We start from the raw sequence: 22,213 nt of genomic DNA on the forward strand, positions 1-22,213 counted from the left end.
AGAGCAAATGGTCTCAAGTGTTGCCAGTGGAGGTTGAGATTGGAGATGAGGAAAATCTTCTTTCCTGAAAGGGTGGTTGGTCAGGCACTAGAACAGGCTGCTCAGAGAAGTGGTGGAGGCACCAGCCCTGGAGGTGTTCAAAAGACATGGAGGTGCCATGCTTAGGAATAGGGCTTAGCACTGGACTCAGTATTAAGTTAATGGTTGTTAAGAGTTAAGTTAGGGTTGGGCTCAATGATCTGAAAGGTCTTTTCCAACCAGAATGATTCTGCAAAATTAAATATAATGCCTCTTAACCTCTAGCCTGAGATACCAGCACGCTGCTAGCAAACAGCATTATCCAGATGAGGTGACATGTCTGAGACCCTTCAAACACAGCAGTGTGAGCTTTAAAAAGATGAGCCTTGGATTCCATTGCCCAGCAGAACTGTAGGATGGCAGCAGATGCCTTAACACATGGGGCTGGGCTGCTCACAGCTGCTTCCTACTATGGTAGCAGGGCTCAAGCAAGCTGAGCTCTGCTCCTCACCTCGGGGCTGAGGCTGTCAGAGCCTCTGTGGTTATCTACAGCCACAGCTCTTCCCCCCCCTCTTATTTATAGCCTGTTGTCAGTAGACACCAACAGCTCTGTCACCAGCTGGGCCATTGCAGGCAGCACACCCCAGAGTAGTGGCAGATGTCCTGGTGATGCTTCACACAGACACCTGGGCTAAGTAATTAAACTCATTTGTCCAGCACACAGTGGAAGAAACTGCCCCATGAGCACCTCTTCCCTGGTCATAACCTCTTGCTTTGCTTAATTAGGAAGCAAAGAGGAAAAATAAGGCTGGTTGATTTCTCAGCCAAAGGCAGCTGAAGTTCAGTTTCTCACTGAACATCTGTGTGGAAGTTACTCCTCCTGCCTGGCTGCTCTGCTGCCCCTTTTTTCAACTTGCAGGAACACCTCACCAGCACTGGTACCAGATGTAAGGATTAGTGGCACTATGAAGTCATCATTCAGAAAGCAACTCCCTGTCCCAGCAAGTTAGATTCCTGGATGGTTTCAGCCTTCAGACAGCACCTCGCTGGTGAGCAAACTGGGACCAAACTCCTAACTTCTTTTTCAATGTGTTTTTCTTCTTAAATTATGATCTGTAAGATTAACTTTTAATTAGTCACCCAAATGAACTGCAGGCAGCTGAAGAACATGTGACACTCAGTGGGTAGCTAGATACTCCAGGAGTGTGAGGGATGCTGACATAAATAGCTTCATCCTCCTCCTCCTCTCACTGCAACCCCCTGCTCTAAAGCATTGCAGGGCTGAGCCCATGACAGCCACAGAGCCAGGAAACAGTTCCCCATAGCTCACCATGAGGCATTATAGACATGCTGCATCGAGCTAACTAAAAAGGGCAGAAAACAGCCTGGTTTTTACATTGAGGTGAATTTGGGAATTACTTAGAACCCACATCCATCTCCAGGAGGGTGGGTGTGAAAGGAGAGAGATAGTAAATTTTCTTTCCAATCTCAGCTAAGAAAATGCCACACAACTGTAGAAGACAAACCAACAATCCACCCTCTGCAGAGCTCCAAGCACTGGGAGAGTCCTCTAAAGTATTTCATCCCAACAATTTGACCACGTGGAAGTGCAGGAAAGCCTTGGGATGTCAGGTTAGGAGGCTCGGGCTGTTTGCCTCATCAGGTCAAGTCCCTATCCCCTGCTTAACAGAGACAGTGGGAACCAAATCTCTGGGCTATCCACAGGGGTTATCCCATTCCCCTTCCTGGAGTGGCTGGTGAGGAATGTGCAGTGTGATGGGAGCACCTCAACACTGCCATTTGACCTGGTGCTTTTGGGGCAGTGCCAGCTTACACGTGAGCCAGACACAGGACTTTGTTGACATCACTAACACGAAGAGGTAAAACTCACCAGTCAGGTTCTGCAGGCATGGCAAAGGAAAGAATGGGCTTTTGGGGCCAATTTTAGATACATAGCTTCAGGACTCTGAGGAAAGCAGCTGAGTGGGGAGCTTTCAGCTCAGGGTGTGAGCTGCCCTTCATACCTCAGCCCAGAGGCATTGCCCGTGTCCCTGCAGACTTGGTGACCCTGAACCATCGTCAGCCTCCAGGAGCCACCTGGTGTGTCCCATTCAGCTTCTCCTTGAGGCAGAGAGGATACCATAATTAACTGAAATAAAGCTCAGAAACAACAACAAATACCCAAGACTTGATAAACCCAGGCTGCTACAAACCCCTTGGCTATTTATGCAGGGGGCAGAGTCAGTTTTTCCTACAGAGGCAGTCAAGAAATGTGGCTTTATTGCTGGGGAAGATAAGATCAGCACCCAACAGCAATCCAGCTGCAACCAGCTCACACCTTCTTAACCACATCACACAGCTCCAGAGCACTGTGGCTGCACAACACTGAGTGGTTTGAACCTGCAGTGAGAAGTCAGGATTTAAAAGAAGTTTCTCCTGTCACTGCCCTTCTGACCATGACTTAAGCACGAATGAACACCATCAGTTTAGGTCCTCGCCTGGGGCAGGAAAGGTCCAACCACCCCTTAACTCATCAGATGTTTGGCCTTTCACTTCCTGGAAGAACAACCTCACTGTCCACAGAGGGGCTGACTTTGTTCTGCCATGCCAGCAACAGTTCATGGTGGAGCTCTTCAGCTTTCCAGGGATTCCTGCCAAATACTCATCACCTCACCACGTCGCAGCCCACAATCCCAGTCCAGTTTTGCAGCAGCTGCTTTGCTGTGGGCACAGTTCACCTCTGACTGTAAGTTATGGGTACCAAATCCTTTATTAACATCTAAGCTGCTGGTTTGTGGGCACAATCAATATCTGGGGACATCCCATGGATGGGCTTTATACCTTCAGTGAACTGATAGCACAAGAACCCAAGCCACAGCCATCACAAGCCAGCTGTCAGGTGCTGGAAATTTCAGCCTCAGCCCCAGAGTATGGACTCAGGATGAGCTGCTTTCCAAACCCCACACTGCTCCTGCTCACACCTCCCAAGCCTCTCCAAGATTTAAAAAAAAAAAAAAATCAAACCCAGAAGGAAATTGCTACAGCATTGACTCACCCTCCACTCCGTCAGACAAAGCACACAAGCTGCAGGTGGCCTGTCAGGAACCAAAGCCAAGTTTCCAAAGCACCCAGAACCTGCTTTAACAAGTCCTCCACCTCCTAGAGTTACAGAACCTCCCTAAGCAGCACCACTGACTGTTCTACCCACATCCCAGCATTGTGTCAAGCCCATTTCACAATAAAACAGTAAAAAGCTGTTTGTGATGAGCCACAGTGAGCCTGAAGAATGAACATGTGAGCTGCACAGCACCAGATCTGTATCAGCACCTGTAATTAAACCAGAGAAAGGCTACTGCTGCCTTGGCTGGCTACTGCTGGGGGGCTGGCACACAGTCCCTTTGTCTGCATTGAAGGACAGAGTGAGTAAAAGTGTTGCAGCAAAAGTCAAGCACCTAAAATTAAAGTCCTGAATTCCTTTCCCAAGTTGATGCTGATCCTGGAGCACACAGACATCTCTACCTCTATTTAAAGCCAGATGATGGATGCCCTTCCTTCCACTGTGTAAAGTCTCCAAATTTATAGCATGCATGGTAAATCAGAGCACAAAAGAAGATGAAAGCAATCCATTTCCTCATCAGCCTTTTTTGGGCAGTAGAGGCAGCAGGAACAAAAGCAGAAATCAAAGTACAGCACAGGAAGAGTTAAATCCCATTTGTTAAAACTCAAATATTTCCAGGATTACTGGGTGGAAGGTCCTTCAGACTTCTCCAAGCCCACTATTTCCATAAGGGGAGCAAACACTTGACTTCCAGCCTTATCAAATTGGCCAAGTTTCAGTGTGACATTATCCTCCACAGAACAGACACCAAAAGGTCAGCTGGGGCCACCACCTCCTTTCCTACCTATTAAAAGCTGTCCCTGCAAGATGAGGAAAGGTTAAAATCTGTCTTCATACCCTGTTTTTCCTCTTCTAACAGCCTGCAGCACTGCCAGAATCCAGTCCTGCCCAGGCCATCTATGACCTGGACTGATTCAAGAATTACTGCTTTTTTTTTAGACTAAAGCCAAACATTCCCTGTGTTAATTCCCTGCATTCCAGGCCACATGGAATGACTTACCAGATCAACAGAGACAGTTCAATCCATATGAACACTGCCCCTGTCTTACCTTCACTGTGGACCTCAGCAGGAAAACCAGAAATTGATGTCATGTCACCTTCCCACTCCATCCCTGGCAAACCAGGACCCTGTCAAATTTTATAAGGAAAAGAGCTCCTCAATCACAGATTGCAGCTTTTTACTGGCTTCCCAACAGACAAATATTTGTCTCAGGAACCATACAGACTGCACTTTACACAAACCAGTCTAAGGAGAATCCACAGATTGCTGTTCCTGCTTTGCTGATGTTGTCGTGCTTGTTTCCTGGAGAACTATTCAGCATTCCAAGAGGATGAAGCCAAGTTACCAGCTTCAACTCATCAAAACAGACTGCACATCAAGGAGTAGCACAATATATTAGACATTAAACATTAAGGAAAAAAGCAGGAACAACAAAAACTCCAATCATTGAACCCCCCCCTAGCCAAGCAGAGTGTGGTGCTGCTGCCTGCCCCTCCGGTACCTTCAGTGGAATTTTTGTTCTCTGTAAATATGTAAGGATTTAGATCAAGTCCAAATCTCAGGACGTGGGGGTTTTTTTTCCTCTCCTTTGTCCTCTAGACAAGGCTCACAGCACTCTGCAATGCGCAGCAGACAGCTGAAAAAAAAAACAACCAGAAAAAAAGATAGCAAATGTCCACAGGCAAATGTTTGGTGTGCAAGGACAGCAATCCCTGGCACACCAGGCGCCGGCTGAACGCACAGCAGCAGGACATGCCAGAGGGCAGGCAGCTGGGCATCTGCTGTCCTGTAGGAAATGGCACTGTCTGTCAACAGCCAGAGGAAGAAAAAGGAAGAAAATTCAGTCCCTTGTAAAATTCCTAAGTCAGGACCTGCAGTGCTCCTGTTTGATCCTCTGTTGGCACGCCTCGGTGTTTTGATGGGGATGATAAAGGGGGAAAAGGAATCTGATCTCCAAAGGCATCTGATCTCCTGTGGCCTCCCTGGGGAAGCTGTTTGACATGGAGGCTCTTCCAGTGTAAACACCCAGCAGTGACCCTCTGCAGCAGAGGCTTCCCTTGCACATCCCACACCCCCCTTACACAGCCATCGAGGCTCACAAAGTAAGTGCAAGGATCAAGAGAGGAGGTGAAAACACAGATTATTCTATTTTGTTGTTGTGATAGACAGGGACAACCAAAGGGATTTACTTCATATATAAAGTGTTACATTGAAAGTCCCCACGTGGACATTTTACTTTTCCCTGAGCTATAATTGCACCAAAAACTTTATTTTTTCCACACAAATATCTAGCCCTAGGCATCACCCTGCCTCCTCTTGGTTGGCTTCCAAATGTTATCTGAGCCAGAAGCAGGAATCACAGCCATAGCCCCAATCTCCCCCTCCCCAGCCCAGCATTCCTCCTGCCCCTTCACTCTCTCCTCCCTCCCAAATCTGGTTATTAGGCTGACACAAACATGTTCATTATCACCAAGACCAGAGCTCCAGCATTTCAACAACAGCTTTACAGCTCTTGCCCCCTCCTCAGCGTGCTTAAACCAACCACCCTTTTGTATGATTACAAAGTGAACAGATAAAAGGATTTTAAAGCAAACAAACAAACAAAAAAAGCAGGAACAAAGAAAAAAAGATGGGAGAGGAGTGGGAATGTTTTGGAGGCAGGTCCAGGCATCCCTTCCCAGGATTCAAAGGGTCACCCTAGGAGCAGAGGAAGGTAATGGGTAGGGGAATCAGTTTTTGGGCTAACATGGGATCTTTTCCATGAGAAAACTACAGCAAAATCAACTGCAAAGTACTTGAGATGTGCTGGGTACTACATAAAGCTACAGTCACTGACCCACAGCACTGACCATGTTATCAAGAATACTCTACTTTAAGCCCTGCCTGAGGGCTTTTTGTTTGAAATCAGTTTTATGCTGAGTTTAATCCCACCTAAAGCCACTAAATTTAAGACCCCAGGAGACTGCACTGCTTTATATCTGCTTTTGAAGTGATATTTGGTTATAGTATATCAAGTGTAACTTGATATTGGCAGTCACAGCCTTCAAGATTTTCTTACAGCTGAGTTCTCAGTGAGGAAATGGGGTTTGCTGAATAAGAAAAACTCCCAGCTTTTGCCCTGGATGGTCAGTTTCCACATCACTGAGCTCCTGAAAAGCAAGGAGAGAAGAATCACCACACAAAAACAGGCCTAATGAGGGAGACAGTTATTGAAAGGGGGAAAAAAAAAAGTCCTTGTTAATAAAAAAATATCTCTATAATCAGCACTAAGAGAAAAGGAAAACACAGACAGAAAATTAGACAGAAAACATTGATACTGGCCAGCAATTTTTTCTGTTACCTTTGCTTCCCAGTTCTTGGATTTCCAGGATCTGGAAATCAGAATTAGAAATCCTGCTAATACATCAGGTGCTATCAGTACATTACAGAATACAGCCTGGGCAAATAATAACTTGCCACAGATCGTGTGTTAGAGAACTCCAGGCCACGTCAGGAACTCCACAGGCTGCTTTTAGATTCTGGTGAATTCATTCTTTCAGGCCTTGCCCAAGTCCACATAAGCTTTGAAGAGGTTCCATCTCTTTGCATCAAATCTGTTTCTGTCTTCTTACAAAGCAGGAAAGAATTACAACTTAGTAATGCCATCTATGAGTTCAAGGCAGGGATTTTCAGCCAACCCAAGCACCTCATCCCTCCCCAGAGCCCCAGAGCAGCACTTGCAGTGCCAGTGCTGTGCAACACAACTGCATGGCCATGGCTTTCTTGCCTCCCCTACAAATTGCTTCACTTTGGGGAGCTCACATCACCAATTTGACAGAGTCTGGACTCCAGTTAATGGCTCTAAGATCTTTTCTTCTAGGGTGCACATGATTAAAGGACAGAAGGAGGTCAGGTGCTTGTTATGGGGTAATTGTTAGATTCCCTGGAGTGCCAGTAACTGAATCTGAGAGGACAAAATCTCTGCAAAACCAGAGATCATATTCTAAAATTAGAGCTCTAATGAAGGCTCATTAATAGGCAAGAGGAATCCCTCCAGAATTCTGAAGCTCATGCTTAATATAGCCATCTGTAGCACCTCAACACGTGTGGCATCTTAATGCTCCTTACTCCCTTACTCTACAACTCTGAGCTAAGACTACACAAGCTGCAGAACCCCAACAGAGCAGGTACTTACAGAGGTATCATTGCAGGATCTGACTGAACATTCCCCTTTCAAAAAGGAGGCCAATCAATCTTCCCAAAAACAAAGCAGCCAGGGCCCAACTCTTTTCTGACAGCTGTCCTTAGGGGTTTGTCAGCTGTGCCTGGATTTGTTTGAAGTCTCATGCAAACACACTCTTTTCTTTACAGCACACTCATCTTGAAGTAGTTCCCTCTCTGTTCTAAATGGAGAGATTATCAGATTATCTACAAACATATTACAGACTGGTTTTAGAACTGTGGTGCTCTGGTTTCCTGTTCAGTGTAAAGGTTTCAGTGAAACATGTGAGGCCTGTGGTTTCCACCTGTGAGTAAAGACCTACTCAAAGGAGTCATGAGAAGAAAATGGCAGAGCCCCTTGCAAATATACATCACATACCTGATCCACTTCCTCATCATGATAAAATGTGTCCTTTATTTCAGTTAGGAGTATCAAGAACTCCATTCTTGTCTTCCACTCACAGCCAGAAAGCTGATGAAGCTGCCCAGCTCTCAGATGCAGAATCCATCTGATGAATGCTCGAGTGTGAGAACACAAAACAGTTGGTTTTTTTTTTTTCAGAGATGATTTTGCTTGTGCACATGTATTTCTGCCATGAAAGACCTGCAGTGAGCTGAGACCTGTTCACTGCACCACCCAGCAAAGGTACAAGCAGAATCCTCACAAGTGAACAGGCTGAGGCCTCTCATCCACCAGGATGCAGTTCCCCAGCTCTATGGAATGCAGCTCTCTGGTGCCTTGCTGTCAGGAAAGCCCAGGCACAGCTTCTGCTGCTCATTCAGTCACCAAGACAGCAGCAAATGCTTTTCTGTTCTTCCCATGTAGCCTTCAAAGAACCATAATTCAATCTGGTCTTTTGGAAAGCCTAAAGCCCACAACATTCCAGAAAGTACAAACACACAGCTGTTTTAAAGGGATAAACTACCAGACTCCTCCTTTGCAAGATGTAACATAACCAAAATATTTCCAAAATAAGACTGTAATTGAAGTAATCTCCCTATTCTTCTTGCTGTTGTTTTCTGATTGATAGAAATTAGGGAGATATTTTATCCTTGTCTGCATTACACATCTGCAGCTAGAGGAGAGCTTGTTTTTCCTACTGCATTTCTATCAAATGGCCATTTTTCCTCCAACTCATACTCAGGACTATTCTTTAGCTTTTGTGAAAAAATCCAAGATCCCCTGCCTGCCTGTGGTAAGAGAACAAACCCAAAAGAAACCAAAGTGCCAATATAAAGAATGCATTTCTTTTGTAAAGAGTAAGGAGATCAGAATTGTAAAAATAAGACATCATTCCCTCCTCCCACACACATCAAGCCCACAAGAACTGAAATGGTTTCTAGATTACACAAGCTCACCCTTGAAATGCTGGTGCTGGGAAGCTGGAGGTGAAGCAACAAAACTTCACCTCAGAAGGTGAGGAGGGAAAAAAAAAGGAATTCAGTTATTCCCTGACAAACCCACAGAGTACATAAACATGGCAGGAACAAGACAATGTGTGTGTTTGCATAACTCAACACTCCTGCAGCCATGGAAGTGAAGAGGAATGAATTCCTTTTGATATAATGGATTCCTTTTGATATAATTTTAAATGTCAGTGCTGTATACAGCATGTGAAGTGCTTTGGGTAACCACTGAAGAGGCTTTTAGTAACAAACTGAAACAAAATTAAACTGCATTTAAAAATAAATGTTCGTGTACAGACTTTTAAGTGATTACAGGCTTTAGTAAGGACTGAGGAAATGACTGTAATTCTCCAGCACTGGCTCAACCCTGTACACACAGCAATGAGTCAGCTACAGCAGTGTCTTGTACAACAAAGCTGCTGAGCACACCAAACTTCTCCTTTACAGCACATATAAAATCTATAAGGCTTGATAGCCTTATAAAAAGTCAAATTAATTCAACAAACAGCAAGAGGGAAGTGCTGCTTTCAGCCACACCCAAGCAACCCCTCCAGACTCCAACTGGAGTGTGAGCCCAAATGGTAGTGTACAAACAAGAGTAAGACCTTTCCACAAAGGAGTACAAACCACTGTATTTACAGATCGACCAAGAACACGTGGTCTTGGACAGGATTTGGACATTGTTTTCATCATAAACAAGCTTATTACACACTGCAGGCTTTAATGCTTTTACTTGTAGCAGGAATTTTTTGAACTATAAAGCTGAAAATGACCTCCAGTCGTTAGTCCCTTACACTTGATAAATAAGCATCAAGAACCTTACGAGATGCCCAGAACGTTAAATGGTTTCCTAGTTTATTCTTTTTTTAAAAAAGAAGAAAAAAAAAAAAAGAATGTCTTTTGTTACTGCAAAAATCATATTTCTGTTCTTCAAAGAATGGCCCCAGTGGTATGTTCAAGTGCCAAAACAAGCAGCAGTGCCAGAGGCTGTTACTGCATGCCAAACCACTGCTCTTGATCTGCCCACTGAGCTGCTTCACTGTCACTGCCTTCCAAGTCCCCCTCTTCTCCACTTCCCTCCATATCATCTACGTCTTCTTCCTGGGTTGCATCTGTTGGACTTTCCTCTTTTTCCATTTTCTGCATTCCTTCTAGTGACTTCTGATCATTTGGATCCAAACTGAAGAAAGAAAGACAAAGAAAGGATTGTCCTGGAATATCTTTTCTCTGTATTTGTGATGTGATTGTGACAAAACAAAACAAAACACCCAACTCCTCTCATTGTCTGCACTTCCTGTTTAACAGCACCAAAGGTCAATTTAGCAGATGATCCAACTTCACCTCAGGCTGACTGCAACACTGAGTAGTAAATCTTTTTATTAAACAATTTTGATCCCCAGGAATGCACTTATCTAAACATCACACTCTTCTAGAAAACTTAAGTCAACTCTTCCAGACAATACTAATTACAAAGTAACATCAGAGCACTAAAAATTTAAATTATTATGGCTAAATATACTCCATCAGAAAACAGCTGACCAATTTAAGATATGAAGTTAATTAGTGGACATGATGTGCTAGATTTAAGGTGAGTTTAACTAGCTGAAATCTAAACAATCCAATAAAATAACAGGTTGTCTTAAACTCAAACATGCTATTAAAATGTACTTAACTGTTCATTTTTATACAGCATCTTCTAGTCTAAAGGAATGGATCTTAGGGTGCCTGACTAGATAGTAATTAATAACTATCAATAAATCCATGCCTTTATCCTTTTGTTAGCCAGGGAATCACGTATCTGGCACTAGTGCAGTCCCTAAACTTTGCACTCCTCAGTTCAAAGCCTTATGACCAGCTAAGTCATGACCAGGAAGTCATTTTGTTTGCTTTAAGGGAGAATGTCCTAAAGCTGCCTCTTGTGCACATCCTAATCAATTAGTGGCTTATTTTTTTTCTTAGTCAAGTTGATTATTGGTTCTTCTAAATCCCCTGCAAGCCCCAAGTCTCTGCCTTACCTCAGGGCAATACTGTACTGGTCCATTGCTTCCTGGTACTCATTGACAGCTACAAGGAAGTCTCCCAGGATTCGGTGCAGGACACAGTCACTCTGGTTAGCCAGGGCATTCCTCAGCAAAGCAATCCCATCTTCATACTTCTGTTCTCTACCTGTTTATACACAAAGCTACAGTTTTAATTAATAGTGTAGATACATCTATAAAAAGTCAGAGAGTGAACAAAGAGTCATGGCAACACAGGAAGATTTCACTTTTTGCAAGATTAACTTTAAACAATGGCTTCTGTGAATCAGAAAACAACAGCAAGAAGAATAGGGAGATTACTTCAATTACAGTCTTATTTTGGAAATATTTTGGTTATGTTACACCTTGCAAAGGAGGAGTCTGATAGTTTATCCCTTTAAAACAGCTGTGTGTTTGTACTCTCTGGAATTTTGTGGGCTTTAGGCTTTCCAAAAGACCAGACTGAATTATGGTTCTTTGAAGGCTACATGGGAAGAACAGAAAAGCATTTGCTGCTGTCTTGGTGACTGAATGAGCAGCAGAAGCTGTGCCTGGGCTTTCCTGACAGCAAGGCACCAGAGGGCTGCATTCCATAGAGCTGGGGAACTGCTACACTCACAGTCACATATACCTTGAAGTCAAGACCTTTTGTTTGCAATTGTTTTAGTTGTTAGATGTAATTAATTAATTAGATTTTTCCTTCAGGCTAGAACTGATAATTCTTCACACCAAGGAGGCTGCAGAGCACTCTTTCATGTAAAACACTTTGCTTTAAGCAAGTCAACATAGGAAAAAAAAAAAAAAAAGGAACTTACTAAGAAGTTCTGCTTTCTTTACCACAGCCTTAATGTAATCAGGTCTTTGTGTTAGTGCTTTGTCCAATAATGTTTTTGCTTTTTCCTGGGTGACTGGGTCTTCAAGACACACTGTTGCTAACAGAGTGAGAGTCTGTGCGTTTGCTCCCAGAGTTTTATAAACATTGTTTGCCATGACCATAGCTTCACGGATGCTGTTGGATGCTAAGTAACATTCAATGAGACCTGGTGACAGAAAAGGGAAAACATTTCAGCACCTCAGTTAGTGCCACAGACACTCAGGTTCCAAACAACTTGCACTCCAATGGGCAAATACAAATTGCAGTTGAAAAAAGTGTCTTTGTATTTTAACATACCCATTCTACAGATAATTTATTTCAATGCTTTTATTTATAGGCAGGCACTAAAAGAAAGCCTAGGACTCAATACACCTAATATAAGATTTCTGTCCAATTACAGGACTGAGATATTAATACTCACTGGCCTCTTCACTTGAAGTTGCCACTGAGAACAAGATTTAAATCAGCATGAGAAAACAAAGCTCCCAGTGGAACTACAGTTGTCATCACCCAAAAGTGATCTGCTCAGAACACCTGTTTATAGCCAGATTAAAGAAAACAAAACCACAAAAAACCCACAACCAACCAAAAAAAAAACCTGTTTGAAAATCACTCTCATAAATCCATGCATTCTCTATTCTGACTGCTTCTGCCTAGAGCTTTATAGGTTTTTGAGTTAGCAAGAATTTATCTATTAGTAAATGAGCAGGAGGAATGACTTCCTGACCATTCCTTTGCTTAACCATCACCATCTCACCAACAGCACACGTGTGTGAGCAGCTTCCCTTCCCTTCCCTCACCTTCCCTTCCCTCACCCTCCCTTCCCTCACCATTCCTTCCCTTCCCTCACCATCCCTCCCCTCACCTTCCCTTCCCTCACCTCCCCTTCCCTCCCCTTCCCTCACCTCCCCTTCCCTCACCTTCCCTCCCCTCACCTCCCCTTCCCTTCCCTCACCTCCACTTCCCTCCCCTCACCCTCCCTTCCCTCACCATTCCTTCCCTTCCCTCACCATCCCTCCCCTCACCTTCCCTTCCCTCACCTCCCCTTCCCTCCCCTTCCCTCACCTCCCCTCACCTCCCCTTCCCTCCCCTTCCCTTCCCTCACCTCCCCTTCCCTCCCCTTCCCTTCCTTTCCCTCACCATTCCTTCCCTTCCCTCACCATCCCTCCCCTCACCTCCCCTTCCCTCACCTCCCCTTCCCTCACCTCCCCTTCCCTCACCTCCCCTTCCCTCACCTCCCCTTCCCTCACCTCCCCTTCCCTTCCCTCACCTTCATAGCAATCCAGCCTGCAGGGTGCAAGGCGTATGGCTTCACGGAAGTGGATGATGGCTTCCTGCACCCTACCCATGTTCCTCAGAGCAGCTCCTTTCAGCAGGAGAGCTTGAACACTGTTGCTGTTAAGCTGGATAGCTTTGGCTCCTAAATATAAGGCACGAGAGTATCGTTTACTGTAGAAACTATGACACCTGTGAAAGACAAGAAGGATTGTAAACACGTACAGAAGGGAAAAAAAAATATTGCAGGCAACTGCTGACCTTCATTTGAAGTTAAGGGTGTATGTTCAAGGAAAAAAAACTCTTCAAAAAAAGCAGTATGAATATTGATACAGCTCTTTATATATTTGTTACTGCACAGCTGTGGTAGCTTTAGTAGATTTAAATATACAGGAAACAACCAAAATAGTTATTGATAGGTCATTAAAGTTTCCTCAGGAACAGAACAGACAAGATAGAAAAGCACCTTCTGAACAGAAAAGCTGAATCCACTGTAATCCACCACATGTGGGAAATCAAGAGTTGAGGTAAGGAAGTGCAGAAAACAACTCACCCAGACACCACCCAGGGTTCTGCATGCTGATCAGAAATATTGAAGAGACGGCAGCCCAAGTTCTCCACATCCTCCAGTCGACCTTCCCGTGCCAATAAATAACCATACACATCCATTCCTAAAGTGAAATGTTTCAAGATCAGGCATCAGGAAACAGAAAATTCATTCACAACAAAAGAAAAACAAAACCACAAACATCTCCTTTAAACTCTGCAACTACTACAAATTGCTCAAGACAGCTTCTGAACAGAAAGCCATGTACAATAATATGCCAGTTACCACTGAGTGCTTGAGTGCATGTAGCTGCTACTCTGATGTTACTCATCAGGTTGTTAACACTGCATAAACTTTCTTCTAGGATTTACTCACCCTTTATTAGGTAAGGATCCAGCATTTGTGCTTGTTCAAATTTTAGAATTGAGTTTTTATTATCTCCAGCTCTGAAGTACAGGTCTGCTAAGCTCCCCAGTAAGTCCACATTATCCCTCAGCAATGACTTTTTCTCTAAAGAGCTTTAAGAGAAAAAAAAAACAACAAGTCATTTATATAATGCCATTTTAAATATCATTGTATACAAACATATTATTTAATTTCATGAAGCTCTTTCAACTCTTACCAAATGGTATTTATTGCTCTTGTGTTATCTCCAGTGTGCACAAAAGCATATGCCTTGATCCACACGGAAAGCCAATCCAAGTTGGGAATACTCTGGATGACGTTGATTGTCATGGAGGCCACCTCTGCACCTTTCACTGACAGTGAGAGCAAACCTGTTCACAACAGCACACACAGCAACCTCAGCCACTGGAAATTGCTTTTAATGGGCATTAATTGTCTGAAGACCAGAAACTCCAACCCTTGGCAAGCACAAACAGGCAGGGTTTTTTTACATAGTTCAGGCATTACATCCTACATGCAAGCATAATGCAAGTTACCCAATCCCAAGCACAATAATTTTACCACGTGTTTAATACTGAAATACTAACAGGGTGCAGACCCCTACCTAGGATGGCATCAAGTGCTAAAGGGCACTGCCTCAGGACCTCTTTGTAGCTGGTCACAGATGAACGTTCCTGGCCTGCTTTCTTGTACAGATTTGCCAACATCATATTGATCTACAAGCAAGAGAAACATTGGTGGAGTCCAGCAGGAGACAGGAGAAATCCTCACTGAGATGACATAAAGACAAGAAAGTGTTTCCAAAGAACATTTACCTAATACAAATGCAAAGACCAAGACCAAATGACATCACCCCTCTTGGCTGTGTTGTTTTTTTTTTTTACCAGATGCTGGCTTATAGATTGAAGATACAATGACCAAGGACACGCAACAAAAACTTGCCAGAACCAACCTTTGGAGTCCTCTGTCTGGAAGGAATCCCATCTAGAATAGCAATGGCATCTTTATCTTGCTTCAGCATTGTATAACATTCAGCCATTTTATATTTCACTTCAATTTCTGATGGCAAACACTGAAATAAAAAAGAAAGATTTAAGTATAATGCTGGTTTAGTCAGGTAAAGAAATTAAATAAGGTTTCCTCATCAAATGCTTATATTGAAAGTACAAGAAAGTTAACAATGCAACCTACTGCCAGCTCATATTGCTCCCATCTCCAAATGAAAAGTATGAACTACATACACACAAACAAAATCTCATGTTCAAGACCATATTAAAGTTTTGCATGAGAAGACTCCACAGTGGCATTTTCAAAACCAATTAACCTTAAATATCAAGTTTAATTGACACAATAAATCCACAATCTAATGCTGTAACACTGACTCAGCAACATTAATTCAAATACCTGGCTCTGGGGGGTTGATGCTGTGTTCCCAGTGGAAGGTCTTACTTTTGAAGTTTTACTTAAGGCTTTTTTCTGCTGCAAGGCCATCGTGTACTTACTCACAGCATTTCTGTATTCTTTATCATGGAAGAGAGAGTCTGCATGGTATACAAGGAGCTGGTATTTCTGTGACGGTGAAAACAATTCCCTAGAAGAAACACAAACAGCAAAGCTGACATCACCTGGCTGCAGATCCTTACAGACCCAGAAGCGTTTGGAGCTTTGGGTTGTTTGGCTTCACCTTTCCTCTCTCGCTGCTGCTTTCCTACATTGGAAAGACCCCTGAGAAACCACCCCTATCTCCTCACAGATTATCTTGCCCATTTATTTTATCTACACACAAACAAACCGAACAGCCATTCCTCACACCTCAAGAGCAATGACACCTTGGGCAGCTGTTTGGCAGCCGCTTCCCTTAGCAGAGCAGCCCCCATCCTCCCCATAACGACCCAAACCTTCTCCAGGCCCATTAAAGCACTTTTTGCTTGGAAAAGACTGGGAGAAGAGATCCACACATGAACCCGGGGCTGGGCCGGCCACAGCCATCCCGGCTCCTTCCCTGCCCAGGAGCCATCCCCCAACTCCCGGCCTTTCCCTCAGCCCCGGCGCCACCGGGAGGAGCCACTCACGGGTTATTGCCGCTCATCGTCAGGAGGAGCCCGCTGAGGAGCCGCACGTTGGAGTGGAGCCCGGCGGACGCCATCTCCCGGACATGTTCCACCACGCTCATGCTGACGGAGCCCACGGACCGAGGCACCGGTACCGGTACCGCCCGCCTGCACTCCAAAATGGCGCCACCCAGGGGACCTCGGCCGCCTCCGCCTGCAGGCGCGCGTTGGGCAGCCCGGAGCAGCCCCGCGCAGGCGCAGTCGTCAGGCGGGAAGGAGGTTGGCGGAGGTGAGGGAGGGGAGTGTGCGTCGGGGGAGGAATCGGCTTTTTATGCTGCTTTAAAGGCGTCCTTTTCCTGCTCGGTGTCGTTTTTGTGAGGGAGATGCAGCCTCTGTGTCTGCGTAGCTCTTGAGCGTGGCCACTTTTCACCTCAGGTTTTATCGTCTGGTGGTTGCGGCAGCTAAATGGGACCGAGGTCTGGGAAATAACGAAGCTCTTGCCTCAAAAAATAAGCGTCTGAGGAGAAAGAACTTTGAAAACCTCGGTTTCTTCTGAGACACAACCAGGGGAAACGCCTGGCTGGGGCCACCGCCAACTACAAGGCACTGACTGAAAGGAAAGCTGAACTGTAAACTCTTCCCCCCCCCTTGCTTTTATTAGAAAAATAATGCAAAACACAACTGTCTTCTATTAGGACTGCTACAACCCAGCCGGTGGGAGCTTTGAATTTGAACACCCCATCCCTGCTGTGTCAGGGACAGAGCTCTCAAGAGAAGCCAAGAATTGCCACAGAGGAAAGGGACTTGAGTGGAATAAACCAAACTTCCATGTGCTGTCCTTCAAGAAGCCACCTGACTGACCCAAACACAACTTCTGCCAGCGCTGTGTGATGGTTGTGTTGGGCTGAAGCTTCCCTCAGCATCACTCAGCTGGATGTTACTCTGCCTGTGTTGCTCTTTGAAGGTGTTTTTACCCCGGTGGAGAATTGTTCTGCAAAGACAAACCTGCTAAACAGCCAGGTATGCTGCTGCCCCACCACTAATCCCCATTTTTCAGTGGTAATGAGTCCCTTCCTACTGCTTAATATTGCACAAGGATGGTCTTTTCACAAAAAAAACACACCTCTCTGATTTCTTTGAAGGCTACCCACAAAACATAAGAGTAGTTAACACTTTAATTACAAGCCAAGTTTATTGAAAACAAGGTAAAAATCACTGCACTGGACGACACAGTGTGAGAGGTACTGTTTTCTGCAGACATAGAATACCAAGACTCTATCCAGTAGAGCAATCACACAGCTCCCCTTGCCCCCCAGGCACACCCCTTTCTTAAATACAAGCCCAGTTTCAAATGCCAGCTGTAGCCACTGGTAATAAAGCAGCCTGCACCTGAAATTAGAAATCACTTATTAAGCACCAGCTTAATAATATTTGCTTACACAATTTTGGTTTCCCCTCCCTCTATCCCTTATTCACTGGTTTGTGGGTTGTTGGGGGGTTTTTTTCCCATTTTTTTTCTTCATAAGCACTTAATTCTTCCTTGTTACAAAATGTATCCAAAACAAAGGCAAAATACTTTGAACACCTTCCTGTGGAACTGCTTAATGTAGTTTCTGCTTTGCCTCTTCACTGCCCAGGACCTGACAGACTCTTGTTCATGAACTGTCTCTTCACAAAGCAGATCCACCACTGCAGAAAAAAGAATAATGTCAGAAAATATGCAATTTCCTTATGATTAACAAAATAGGGAGTTCAAAGTATTCAACCTCTAAAAAAAACCAAAAAAAAAAACAACAAAAAAATCAAATGTTAAGGCCCCAGTTTGGTATATATGTTTTTCTATGGATTTCTACTGGAATTTAGATGACAAGAATGGATAAAATTAATTTATAATGTAGGACTCTGAATTAGAGCAGAACATTTTACTTTCTCTTATTATTTTGTTTTTACTGCTTATTCCAGTATATTAAAATTAATTATAAATAAGGGATGTATCAGAAAGGTATCTGGATCAGAAAGCTATGCCTTTGAAACGAGGTAATTTCCACATTAAACACAGTCACACTTGCACATGAAACATCTGAACAGCCAGGAGGTAATTAATGCATTGATTGATTAGTTGTTTTTGTGGTTTTTTTTTCATCTGGATATGAGGTGAAATGGTTTACTTCAAAGAAGCTCAGATCAGAACTGCTCAGGATAAACAGCACTTCTTCTGCCTGTGCTTTTCCATTTGCAAACCTAGCCAAGAGCAGCTGTGCAACACAGCTGCACCAGACACCACAGACCTGACCCAGACCCCACTTTTTACTGCCCTGCATTCTGAAATCACCCAAGTGTCCATTTCCTGTCCTACCCCATCACAAATTAAATTTATTGAGAACTTCCAGCCTGCTCTTTCCCCAGCCTTGTAAAACCACCAAGAAGCTTGAACCAAAGCTCCCCCCACCTGGCCCCTCAGCCCAGCATTTTCATTTCCACACGTTTTTGGGCAAGGAAACCCAAAACTGCTGAGCCCTCACCTTGCTGGGTTTGTCACTCTGAGGATCAAACACTTTTTCACAAAGGCGCAGACCGGTTTCCTGCCGCAGCTGCTGCAGGTAGGCTCTCATCACCTCTGAAACACAGGGAAAACCAGGGGAAACTGAGGCAGCACCAAGGCTGATGGGATCTGACAGGGAAGCATCAACTTACAAGTACCTAAAGGCAGAGTTTTAAGCACTGCTTAAAGCACAAAGTGTGAGTTTTCACATCTGCAGAGCTCCTCGCTGGCCAGATGAGTTGGTTTGCTCAAATCACAACCACACTTGGGATTTTTATGATATCTGTGCTACTAAAAAGGATCATCCCAACTGTTCTATTCTCTCATTTTATCTTTGCTCATTTTCTGGGCTTCCTGTTCTGCAAGTGCAGCAGTTACCTTGGGCTCTGACGTAGGGTTTAGCAAATGATTCCACTGATGCCAAAGGCAGATTGGGACCCCCAACTAATTGGTTCTGTTGGATCTGAGGATCCAGGGGAGTCACTGGGTCTCTGAGGTCAGAAAATCAAGCTCAGAAGACAGAACTGCACATGGAGAAGATAGGGTTTTAACAGCAGTTTTTCCAGTTGCAGTCTCAAAAATGCAGCTGGTAGAAGTCTGAGCATAAGGCAGCCTTCAGAGGTCCTGGATTCTCCTTACCTTCCTCCTGCTTGTTGGCAGGTTTGGCATAAATGGCATTGAGAGGAAAGCCAGGCTCCCCAGGGATTGGGAAGTTGGTGATTCCTAGTGTGTACATTTCCTTCTCTCCTTGGCCTTTGGAGTTGCACTGAAGGGCAAACAAAGGATTAAGAGTTGCAAACAAAAGTTGATGGAGCATTAAACCCAAATATTTTACCAATCTGGATCACATAAAACTCATCAAGAACAGCGACACAACATCTCTTTGGAGATCCTTGGAGTATCTGTGGCTTTGACAGCTGGGACTGGGGTGAACAGGATTGTGCCACTAGAAGGAAATTATCTGCAAAACCTTTCCTGAGTATAATCCCCAGGAGAAAAAGGTTTCCATCCACAGAAATTCACTTTTCTTACCTTTTGCAGCTTTTTCAAGCACTCAGAAATGTAGAGGGTGATGTAGATGAGTGTTCTGTCAGCCTCATTCTGCAAAACAAGAGCAAGCTCAGAGCCCAGCCCCTCTTAGATTAAGGGAGACTTTATGGAACTGGTAAAAGTTATAATCAGGAATGAGTTCAAGCCCTTCTGGTCTACAGTTTCCCCATGAAAGTGGGATGTGCACTTCATAACATCTACCCAACTTTAAAGATTAAGGGAGAGGAAGGGGAAGTTTTGTTATCTAGAATTACTTAAGTGAAAAGAAATTTACAGTCACAGCACCAACCCTCTAAAGAACTACTGCTTGCAGAGGATCTCAAAAAATTACCTTAATTTCATAGTTTTTGAAGAAAACATTAGCTTTGAAGTAGTAGATGGCTTCATCTATAATATCCATGTCCTTTGCTGACAAAAAAGAAATACAGAGTTAAACAGGGCACCAAGATACAATATCTGGTCATAGCTTTTACTCACTGAAATACCTAAATAAGGATTATTACCAAAGCAAGCCCTTGATGTTTACAAGAAGCAGAAGACAGTACTATGTAAGAGAAAGCAGCTGTTGCCATGTGAAACACTGGTGAGCTCAGCCTGGGATACTTAAGCTTCCTACTCTCAGCAGGAACTTGAACTCTCTTATTCTCCTCCCACTGTGGTTTTTTGGTTTTTGTTTTTTTTTTCCTTCACAAAAGGCAAAGGTTGAGCAGTTCCTCACTTTTCTGCTGGCTGAGTAATGAGTTTTATCAGTGTAAGAGTCCTCTCAGAACACTTTAAAAATGTTTTTGGAGAAAGCATAGCAACACTATCACATATTTCATTATCCTCTTAAAAAAAAAGAGAGCAGGGGACCAGGACACAGCAGCAAGCTGACTTTTGCAGCCATCCAGCAGTGCCTAAACCCAGGAACATTTCCTTCACATTTCCTTTCTCAAGCTGAACTGCAAAGATGCCATAGGATAACGTGCCTGGGAAGTGCTGCAGGAGAATCTGTTTGGGGGTCTGTGGGATGCCTGTAACTTCATTTCCATTTCTGATGCCCCCACCCTAAAATTCTTCCTATCCTCCTCCTTCAGAGCCCCCAGGTGTCTTCAGCCACTGACCCAAATTCTCTGTAGCTAAACCTCCACTTCCAGAAGGTCCCCACCACCACGACCTCCTCAAAACCCACTGAAGAGCAGAGGGAGCATGAGAAGAGTAACCCAAAGCTTTAATTACTGAAACAACTGCTTTAGCTGGAGCACCTTCATCTCTGCCTTACTATTTTCTACTGTTTGCTGAAGTATTAGAAAAGACTTTGAAAATAATTTCTTCTTCCTCTGCAAACTGCAAAGCACTTCATTTCCAACCTTGACCCCTCTCCTCACTCCTGCCTAGGGCTGGCCTGGAGCAAGCTGTGAGGTGATGATGAGCTATGGACAGGCAGGTTTGCAGAGATTTATTACAAAACTTACTTTCCCGGGGTGCTGGGCCTTTGAACTGGCTTCTGATGGGTAACAGTGCCATGTTCCCAATTAGCTTGGTGTCTGAGTCCATTAAAGTGGAGTGGTAAGCCTGCAGACAGGGGCAGCCTGGTTATTAATGACACTGAGCACAGACATTTCCCTATCTGAGCTCTTTCCCCCTCCCATCTTCCTCAAACAGGAGTCAGAATCTTTGTTAGCAATGCTCCCAACACTTTTTCTTTTCACAAACAACCCCAGTTCTCTCCCCAGTGCCCTGGCTCCCAGTGCCACCCCAAAGGAGGACACAGAAGCAGCAGTGGTGGGACACAGGGTGACACTGGTAGGGCTGGGCTGGGGGCTGCCAAACCCCACTCTGCACAGTGCTCTCCTCAGTATGGGGTATGGCATGCTTAGTTGAAACTTAGCTGGGAGCTGGAAAAGGATTATATTTTATTTTTATAATATAATAAAGCCAGACACTGCATACCCATACAGTAAAAAAAAGACCTTTCTGTGCTCTCTAAAACTGGTTTAGGTGGAAAAAAAAACCCCAACCTTTCCATAGGACAGATCCTTCCAGGGAGACTGATCTTTAACAACTGATGAGTTCAGTTTTAGGCATTTTCCAAACATTCTCCCTGGGAAGCCTTCATCTCCCTCACCTCCTCGTTTTTTTTTTTTGGGGGGGGGGGTTTAGGCAATCCCGAGCAGGAAAAAGATTTTATTGCAACCAGAGGAAGATGCGTGAATAAAACCAGAGCAAACCACAGCTTTTAGCACCCTCCCTCCCAGCAGGGTGGATCTCGAGCAGGAAGAGGAAGAAGAGGAGGAAGAGGAGGGTGCCGGCCTTGCAGCAGCCTCGCCCCCCATCCTCAGCAACCCCCTGCTCTCCGCAGAGCTCTCCGCAGCTGTAGCCCCTTTTTTCCCCCCAAATGCAGCTGCCCACGGCCAGACCCCGACAGCCGAGTCCCTCTCTCCCGGGCCAGGGTGGGACCGGCCCGGTCCCGCCGCCCCGAGCCCTCCGGCTCCCCTCTCCCCGCCCCCGGGGATGGGCAAGCACCGGACACGAAGCCCCCTCACCGGCATCTCGAAGGGCAGGAGGCGGCTCGGCGGGGCCGGGCAGGAGGGGAGCAGAGAAGCGCTGGCAGCAAACCTTCCCTCTCCGCCGGCGCTGCAGGAAATGAGGCAGCAGAGGCGGTGCGAGGAGGGGAAGCGGAGCCGCATCCTGCGCCCTGCACCGCCCCGGCAGGCACCGCTCCGAG

The 22,213-nt window shown here is 44.9% G+C and overlaps 2 protein-coding genes across 3 annotated transcripts; both read right to left on the bottom strand.

Moving 5' to 3' along the window:
- Nucleotides 1-9,355: 9,355 nt before the first annotated feature.
- On the bottom strand, nucleotides 9,356-16,156 carry ANAPC7 (anaphase promoting complex subunit 7). Of its 2 annotated transcripts, none has more exons than XM_030460783.1 (11): nucleotides 15,936-16,156; nucleotides 15,268-15,454; nucleotides 14,816-14,935; nucleotides 14,468-14,579; nucleotides 14,081-14,234; nucleotides 13,834-13,976; nucleotides 13,465-13,582; nucleotides 12,907-13,103; nucleotides 11,578-11,802; nucleotides 10,760-10,910; nucleotides 9,356-9,924 (listed from the first exon to the last, which is right to left on the bottom strand). In XM_030460783.1, the coding sequence occupies exons 1-11, from the start codon at nucleotides 16,034-16,036 to the stop codon at nucleotides 9,735-9,737; spliced, it is 1,698 nt and encodes a 565-aa protein (XP_030316643.1). In that variant the 5' UTR covers nucleotides 16,037-16,156; the 3' UTR covers nucleotides 9,356-9,734. The 2 variants fall into 2 exon arrangements, with proteins under 2 accessions (XP_030316643.1, XP_030316644.1); XM_030460784.1 differs by having other exon boundaries at nucleotides 14,081-14,216; nucleotides 15,936-16,109.
- Nucleotides 16,157-17,091: 935 nt separating this feature from the next.
- On the bottom strand, nucleotides 17,092-22,190 carry ARPC3 (actin related protein 2/3 complex subunit 3). The gene is made up of 7 exons (XM_008493507.2): nucleotides 22,032-22,190; nucleotides 20,961-21,060; nucleotides 19,838-19,914; nucleotides 19,489-19,557; nucleotides 19,096-19,222; nucleotides 18,437-18,531; nucleotides 17,092-17,603 (listed from the first exon to the last, which is right to left on the bottom strand). Exons 1-7 carry the CDS (start codon nucleotides 22,173-22,175, stop codon nucleotides 17,541-17,543), a joined length of 675 nt encoding a protein of 224 aa, XP_008491729.2. The 5' UTR covers nucleotides 22,176-22,190; the 3' UTR covers nucleotides 17,092-17,540.
- Nucleotides 22,191-22,213: the final 23 nt, after the last annotated feature.

This window comes from Calypte anna, chromosome 15 (genome assembly GCF_003957555.1).
Source record: "Calypte anna isolate BGI_N300 chromosome 15, bCalAnn1_v1.p, whole genome shotgun sequence".
Lineage (NCBI taxonomy): Eukaryota > Metazoa > Chordata > Aves > Apodiformes > Trochilidae > Calypte > Calypte anna.